The sequence below is a fragment of the Erythranthe guttata genome, chromosome 5 (assembly GCF_056151865.1).
Source record: "Erythranthe guttata isolate IM_541 chromosome 5, IM_541, whole genome shotgun sequence".
Taxonomy (NCBI): domain Eukaryota; kingdom Viridiplantae; phylum Streptophyta; class Magnoliopsida; order Lamiales; family Phrymaceae; genus Erythranthe; species Erythranthe guttata.
The window spans coordinates 15,271,930-15,280,260 of NC_142537.1; the positions used below are offsets into that span (position 1 = coordinate 15,271,930).

The 8,331-nt window shown below is 35.6% G+C and overlaps 2 protein-coding genes across 2 annotated transcripts; one reads left to right on the plus strand and one right to left on the minus strand.

The window, feature by feature from the left end:
• Nucleotides 1-1,232: 1,232 nt before the first annotated feature.
• NRS/ER (nucleotide-rhamnose synthase/epimerase-reductase) lies at nucleotides 1,233-3,319 on the plus strand. The gene is made up of 2 exons (XM_012982589.2): nucleotides 1,233-1,950; nucleotides 2,671-3,319. Exons 1-2 carry the CDS (start codon nucleotides 1,501-1,503, stop codon nucleotides 3,121-3,123), a joined length of 903 nt encoding a protein of 300 aa, XP_012838043.2. The 5' UTR covers nucleotides 1,233-1,500; the 3' UTR covers nucleotides 3,124-3,319.
• Nucleotides 3,320-4,210: 891 nt separating this feature from the next.
• On the minus strand, nucleotides 4,211-6,759 carry LOC105958590 (small ribosomal subunit protein uS3x). The gene is made up of 6 exons (XM_012982590.2): nucleotides 6,582-6,759; nucleotides 6,324-6,471; nucleotides 5,985-6,156; nucleotides 4,867-4,921; nucleotides 4,649-4,780; nucleotides 4,211-4,562 (listed from the first exon to the last, which is right to left on the minus strand). Exons 1-6 carry the CDS (start codon nucleotides 6,609-6,611, stop codon nucleotides 4,395-4,397), a joined length of 705 nt encoding a protein of 234 aa, XP_012838044.1. The 5' UTR covers nucleotides 6,612-6,759; the 3' UTR covers nucleotides 4,211-4,394.
• Nucleotides 6,760-8,331: the final 1,572 nt, after the last annotated feature.

Consider the following 8,331-nt stretch of genomic DNA (forward strand, 5'->3'; position numbering starts at 1 on the left):
AAAAACATATAAAGTAGTAAATAAAACACCATTGTCTTTAATTGCTTCTCAAATAATTATTTTTTAATTAATTAAAAGTGATATGACAAAATTGAAGAAAAAAAATACAATTAAGATGGGAAGAGGAGTAATTAATTATATTATTTTTTAGGGGAAATTAACAGGAAGCTCCTAAAAAATATTATCTTTAGCTATAAGGACATGTGGATTTTGTAGCTATCCTTCGCTTGGACGAATTATCCGAAGAGGATCATTTGACCGTAGCAAGAGCGCGGAAAATTGGGCGACCAGCAAGTTTTCCGAGAACGAACTTAATAGAATTGTTACTTTCCAAAAATATTGCTGAAAATCAAAGAAGCATTTTGTTAAAAGTCCTTGTGCGTTGAATATGACGCTAGGCCTGGATTCTCTTTGACGGAATTGCTTAGGAAAACTAATAGTAATGGTGATGCGCTGATTTGCACAACTTAGTTATATTAATAAGCAACAATTTAGTTATATGGATAAGTAATAGCTTAGTTAAAATAAACTGAACAACAAATTAAAACAAGAATGGATACATCTCACAATGCATACACAAATTACGCAGGCAACTTATAAAACTTATTTACATAGATTGGTTACATCAATGAGCAAAAATGTAGAAAATAACATGTATTTCGTATAATTTTACTGTGAAGTTAGACAACTTAGAAAACTTATTTGCACAGCTTAGTTAAAATAAACTGAAAGATAAATACTTAAATATTTGGTGCATACGTCACCACCAAGATTACCATCTGGCATCACCAAACAACTCTTCATATTTTTTTCTTTTTGGTTTCCATAATTATTAGGTTAATACGAAGGGGAAGTGGAGTAACCAAAATCGTATGTGTGTGCGTGTGTGTGGTTGCGTATGTGCCTATGTAGGCATCTGATTATGCGTGTGCATGTGTGTAAAGCTTCGACTGTAGCAGCGGCGGAGAGCAAAAATGGAGCAAATTTGATGAAGTGAAGTGGGATTAGACAGATCTGACGGAATGAAGTGGTGTAAAATGAATTTGACGGAATAAAAGAGGAGGTGAAGAACAGAGAACTTTTAAGCAAATTGCCAAAGTCGATCTGTCCTGATGTGAAAGAGAATTAGTGTCCAGGGGTGTTCAGCATATTGCCCATAATTTTTAATCTCTAACCGCACTTAAGGATTTTCTAAGATTAGAACCCCCACTATTAATTCCACTAGTTACGATGTTGTAGTCTTTAGTAGATCTAAACTTTTCTATTTATATCATTAATAAAGATTCTTTGTAAATTATAATAAAATTATGAGGTGTAATGGGAGGGTATTTTCGTCAATTTAAACCCATGCCCAAGAAAATTCCTCTTATATAAATAATAATGTAATTCAGATCCGATAAAAGAAAGAAAAGCCACACTAAAAGCTCCACACAATTCATTTCTCTCTCTATATCTCTCTCACACACACACACACACAGTACAACACAGTAAATTACAGAAATGAGCGCCACCGCCAACGGCGCTGCCGCCGAACCTCTGAAGTTCCTGATCTACGGCCGAACCGGCTGGATAGGCGGGTTGTTGGGCAAGATATGCGAGGCCCAGAAAATCGAATACGTATACGGGTCGGGTCGTCTGCAGAACCGGCCGGACCTCGAGGCCGACATCGCCTTCGTCAAACCGACTCACGTTTTCAACGCCGCCGGGGTCACCGGCCGGCCGAACGTCGACTGGTGCGAGTCGCACAAGGTGGAGACGATCCGTACCAATGTTGTCGGCACGCTGACGCTCGCTGACGTGTGCAGGGAGAATGGACTGGTGTTGATTAACTACGCCACGGGTTGCATCTTCGAGTACGATTCGGGTCATCTTCTCGGGTCGGGCGTCGGGTTCAAGGAGGAGGATACCCCCAACTTTATCGGATCCTTTTACTCCAAGACTAAAGCAATGGTGAGTCTTTCTTCTTATTTGATCTCTGTTCTTATTTCTTAATTATACGTTTGTGAATGCGTTGTAGAACTTAGATTTGAATTTAATGTGTAATGATGAGTGTAGAGTTTAGAGGTGGAAATCGGAACGGAATTTTTGCTTCGATTTGGATTCGAATATTTCCGATTTTGGAATAGTGCTTTTCGTTCCGAATCCCAACTTCCGATTTCGATCTGTTTTGAATTTGTTTTTAGAAAGGAATACGTGTATTAGATTCCGATTTCAGATTCGATTTTAATTTTCGAAAACATATTTCCGAAAATTCGATTGTTTTTCTTCCCGGAAATCACATTTGTAATATCAGTATACTTCATATTATAGGTGACTAAAACAATGGAAATTCCGAATTCCGTCAATTTGGATCTACAAATTTCTAATTTTGGAACAAATTTCTAATTTTGGAACAAATTTTTTTATGCCGATTCCCTATTTTGGGACTTTTTTTTTAATTCCAATTACCGATTTCTTTTTTGTAACGGAATTGGGAATTAATTTTTCACTTCCGATATTCCTTTTTATCGTACAAATCTTGCACTATGGTAAGTATAGTTTCTTCTTGGAGATGTGGCTAGTACTATCTATGCTAGAAATTATTGTGTGATTTGTAGTTCTTGGTGATTTATATAATATAATGTATCGCACAATTTGTTATAATTAATTACACTATTATGGTTGTCGAAGGTCGAGGATTTACTACACAACTACGAGAACGTGTGCACATTGCGAGTGAGGATGCCAATTTCGTCGGATCTTTCAAACCCACGTAACTTCATCACAAAAATCACGAGGTACGAGAAAGTGGTGGACATACCGAATTCAATGACGATACTAGACGAGCTCCTTCCAATATCAATCGAGATGGCAAAGAGAAACCTCACCGGGATATGGAACTTCACTAATCCCGGAGTCGTGAGCCATAACGAAATATTGGAAATGTACCGCGAGTATATCGATCCGAGTTTCACTTGGAAGAATTTCAATCTTGAGGAACAAGCTAAGGTGATTGTCGCACCGAGGAGTAACAATGAACTTGACGCATCTAAGTTGAAGAAGGAATTCCCGGAAATGTTGGGAATTAAGGAATCGCTTATCGAGAATGTTTTCAAGCCGAATAGGAAGACACCCGTCGCTTGAAAAATCACGGGTTATTGGTTTTTCATTTTTTTTTTTTTTTGGTGTGTTTGCTTATTGTGGAACGATACGTTTTTCGGTTTCCTTTCAATGTTTTTTTAACATGCATGAGTTTCCTTTTTTTTTTTTTATGGGTATTGAATTTTGTATTGTATTGATTTTCATTTCTGAATAAATGAGATGGACATTTTTACTTTAATCTGGTTTCTTTTTTTCTTTATTTAATGGGCTTAATCCTACTTTGCACATTTGAAATATATCATTTTTGCTATTTGCACCATCGAAACACAATATATCATGTATAACCACCCCACATGAGATTTTAAAGCTAATAAATGTAATTTAATATTTTTAGTGGTATTTAAAAATTATATTTTTATTACAAAATAATATTATACGAAAAAAAAAATTCTTCCGCTATTTCGTTATCAAGTTATCTGAAATCATATTTTCTTCCAAATATTTCTAACCTAATATTTCCACCAATTAAAATAAAAAATCTATCAATAGAATAATTTAATGATAAAAGTTTATTTGATTTTATTTTGTAAGAAAATATATATTTTTTTTTAATTATCCGGTGTGATTTTTATTTTTTCGCATTTTGTGGGCTCGAAATTAGATTGGACGTTAAAGAAAATAACAATTTAATTTGTTATTTTGCACGAAAAAAAAAAACTAATAAAAAATGAATTATCCGTGCATTGTTAATGATTTATTATGTTTTGAGGGTGCAAAATGCTATTATTATTTTACAAGAGTGCGAAGTGCCAAAATGCTCAATTGAAAGGGTGCAAAGTGGGATTAATCCTTATCTAAACTTTCAAGAAACAAAAAAGAAAAGACTGTAATGCAAAATTAAGAAAACTCTCTTCATAGGAAATGCATTTTATTAACCATAGAATGCATTTTTTATTCTCTACAAGTTCAACCCAAAGCCAACGAAATTTAAGTCTTAATAAATAATAATAGCATATTAGGACATAACTTTTGTTACATTAATAGTATGAAACATTCATAACCACTAGGTTTCTTGTTCCCTACAAAAAACCCATCCATCATGCCTTCATGTCTTTCCCCAAAAGTGAACTTTCCCCACAAAAATATGAAAATAAAATATCAATCTCAATAGTTTACAAAAGAACATAAAAACGAGAAAACGATAACGCTGAATAACAATCTTTGATAATCATACCAAACAAAATCGAAAATTGGTTTCATCCGTAAAAAAAAACATAATAATCTAACGAGAAGTTGAGCTGAACATGGATCTATTACGCTTCGACCTCGACCTCAGTTGGTACAGCAGTTGATGGCCTGATGTACACCTCTTCTTCCTTTGGAGGATGAATTGTGACAAGATCTGGAAGAGGAGTTGTCGGTCCCTGTTTTCCTTTCGGGTCCCAGTCAAGCATGATCTTGACCTTGATACCAAGCACTCCCTATAACGACAAAAAATCACAATAATCGAAAATGAAATCCAACATTTTTTTTAAAATAATACGATAAAGAAAATTTTTAAGTGTACCTGTCTGAGAAGAACGTGTCTAACAGCAGCGTCGATGTATTCCTTGACGGGCTGACCAGACGAAATCATGTACCCATCCTTGAACTTCATGGATTTGGCACGCTGAGCTCTCAACTTGCCACTCACAATCACCTGTGGCACAGTACTCAATTAGATGGACATGCAAAATCACATTTTCGATATACGAGCAACTAAATTTAAGAAAATGAGTGACTTACCTCACATCCCTTGGCTCCACTCTCCATAACAAACCTCAAAACACCATAGCACGCCCTGTGGTAGACCAACAAAAGATCACACTTGTAAGAAACTATTTCTAGAATAAATTAGACGTTCAATAAAACAAAGAAGTACTTGATGCAGATTTATGTTAAAAATAACAAATAATTATTGTAATACACCCAAGTTTATTCAGTAAATATGCTCAATATAAAATACTTAATTTAAATCACATGTTAAATCACACATCTCATTCTCAGAAACCAAACCACCATACGTGCACATGAAAATATTTTAAACAAAGAGAGACAAAGTTCACCAGACTATATGTTGGAAGAGCATTACTGTTGTACTACATACGCAGAAAAACAATCATTAACATAGATACATAGTACGACTTTCTAAAATTCTATACAGAAATCTTCCAACGGTAACTATTCCAAAAAGTAAAAGAAAAGATTAACCATGTTTCTACTCCATGGTTGCTGAATGAAAACCAGAAACATTGCAGCAAAAGTAACATGGAGCAAGAAAGTTATTCTAGTCAACATCCGACACAAAGATTGGTATTGAAGCACCAAAATTGTTTTTAAGATGACTCGAGGTCAGTACATTGTCAATTAATTAGTCAGGTGAAACAAGCTCTAATCCACTAAGTAATCACGACAGCTGTAATAGCTTTCTAAAATATATACCAATAACAAAAAACAAGTGCGTAATATCTTAAATCTTCCGATTCAGATCTCAATTCTGACTACATTGCTAAGTTGTAGTGTTCTCGAAATTGTCTCTAAAAAATCTTTAAACTACAACTATGCCAAGAGGTGAGTGATCAGAACATGGGAGCAACAAGTGGAAAATTAACCAAAAGTGTCTCTTCTCCGTGGTAGCAGCATGAGCACAACTAAATTCACGAAAATAACGATTCGGACGAAGTTGGCTATTTTAGTCATCATCCAATAATACATGTGTACAGATTTCAGTTATTCTTGGCACCAAAATCATACAATCCACAAACAAAGCGACAAAATTGATAAAAATAAAAAACAAATGCCGTGCAAGTAAGTATGAGATTATCCATCAAGATATTCCGAATGACACGAGTAAAATTCGTTACCTCCTGACAGCAAGGCCACCGAGGAGTTTGTAGCGAAGAGACTCGGCCTGGGCAATGGCGCAAAGACCCCTGTTGTTAACTTTCTCAGCATACAACTCAACACTGCCTTCGGGAAACCTGAACCTCTTCTGAACCACAGAAGTCAGCTCTCTAATCCTCCTTCCCTTCTCCCCTATTGTAAATCAAACCAATCAAATCAAACACAAAAAAAAAAAAAAAAAACTATATCAACATAACCAAAAAAAAAAAAAAATCGGATCTTTACGAACATAAACGCATAAAAAATCGGCAAATTAGGTATGAATCGAAATCAAAGAGAACGGAATAAAAATTAATTACCGAGAACGTTCTGAGTGCGAGTTGCACGGATGATGATTTCAGTCCTCATGGGAGTAACTCGGACCTCCACACCAGAGTATCCATCCTCCGCAAGCTCACGAGTCAACACCTCGTTCAACTCAGCGAAGAACACTCCGTCAGCCACAAACTGCAGCAAAATTCAGTTTTCACCAAAAAAAATCAGCCACCAAAAAATCTTCATTACGAAACCAAAATACATATACAGATTGGATTACTGAAATTGAAAAAAGAAAAAACCTTTCGCTTTTTGCTCATTTGAGTCGCCATGTTCGGAATTGCTTAGAGAGAATTGAGATGGCAGCGGCGATTTGGGTGTGCAGAATTTTGGAAAACCCTAGAATGGATATTAGGGCTTTGTTTGGTTGAGGAAATTTATATGGTTGATATTGTAGAGCCTTTTTTAAATTTTCGGCCCAAGCCCAATTTCCTACTCTTTTGTAGGCTTTATTTCTTATTGAAAAATTATTAGATTCATTTATTTAATTTTTTTTGTATTTTTATTTCATTAATTTGAATAAAATAGTAAGACTTATTTTAAATAAAGGCGGCGATTATATGCAATCCCCGCGATTACTTGGGGCCGGAACAAATTCAATTTTTCCACTAAATGAATTACTAGAGACTATTATATTCTTACTAAAATACAAAGCCCACAATCACAAAACTCCACAAAATTCTTTTGTGCAAGTCCACACCAACAAAATTCGCTTTATCTTCTTCACAAATCCATTGTACACAATTTTTTCTAAAACATCTCTTTATTTTCTCCAAAAAGTTTCAACACCCAAAACCCTCAAATCTTTCTAAAACATGCAAAGGATGACATTATGGAGTCACAAGACATCAATATGGAGGATTCTAAGGAAAAGTAGAAAACAAACTATGGATTAATGTCTTTTTATAGCTAGGTTATCGATTTTTTAAGTTTTCAAAAAGAAAATTCTCGCAGTCAAAATTCAACACATACATGTCGATTTTTTTAGCAAAATATCGGCATCAACGTCTAGATGTCGATTTTTCGTCAAAAAATCATCATGTACAAGTCGAATTTTCTTCTTTTTCTTCTTGTTCTTCATCTTCCTCCACGTCTTCTTCTTTTTTTTTGTTCTTCTTCCTCTTCCTCTCTTCATCTCAGTTTTCTTCATGCTCTCCTCCTCCTCCTCGTTCTTCCTCCTTCCTCCATCTTCTTCTTCTATTCCTCTTCAAGCATGAAGATTGCACGAAGATTGGGTGACAATGGTATGGCGACGGCGGTCAAGAGATTGTGGTGCGCAATGGGTTTCATCGGCTGCGGCCGTGTGCGGTGTTTCTTCGGTGGCGGATGGGCGGCGATAGTTCTTCTCACCTTATGTTTTTCTCATCCCCCACTAGAGTGTTCCCTCTCATTTTTCCTTTTTTTTTATCTTACAATAATAATAATTAGATCTAACTTGAATGAATAATATCAAAATCAATATTGGGGTTATATTCGTAATTTTCAGTATTGCTCTTACTAAGTTTATTTATATTAGGGTAAATGAGTAATGCACCCCTAATTTGAAAATATATATGAGGAGGTCCAATATTTTTTTCCGCCCTAATAAAAAACCCAAATTCTAATATTAATTTGTGAGACCTCCTGAACAACTTAATGTACCTGTTTTTACCCTTTTAATTTCAATATAATACATGCCCTAGCCCCCTAGCCTTCTCTCTCTTCCACTCACACGTCTCAGCCGTTACATCTCTCTCTTCATCTCTCTCTCTCTAACTTTCTCTCTCTATCCACAATCCCTTCACGGTCCACCTTTGTTCCCCCCACCGATGTTTCCCCCACCGCCTTGTGCCGTACCTTTTCGCCGTGCTCGGCCGCCAAATTACCGCCTTGAATCACCCGTCCAAATCGAGTAGACTTGATGATGCCAAAAACATGATGGGTGAGGGTTTGTTTGTTTTAAATTAGTTTTAAATCTCTTTCTACTTTCCTTTGATGAGATGATTTCTACAT

Coding starts and splice junctions, on each gene's coding strand:
- NRS/ER (XM_012982589.2), top strand. CDS start 1,501: ATGAGCGCCACCGCCAACGGCGCTGCCGCCGAACCTCTGAAGTTCCTG. Junction 1,951..2,670: donor ACTCCAAGACTAAAGCAATG/GTGAGTCTTTCT, acceptor TGGTTGTCGAAG/GTCGAGGATTTACTACACAA.
- LOC105958590 (XM_012982590.2), bottom strand. CDS start 6,611: ATGGCGACTCAAATGAGCAAAAAGCGAAAG. Junction 4,922..5,984: donor GGTGGCCTTGCTGTCAGGAG/GTAACGAATTTT, acceptor GGTCTACCACAG/GGCGTGCTATGGTGTTTTGA. Junction 4,781..4,866: donor GTGGAGCCAAGGGATGTGAG/GTAAGTCACTCA, acceptor ACTGTGCCACAG/GTGATTGTGAGTGGCAAGTT.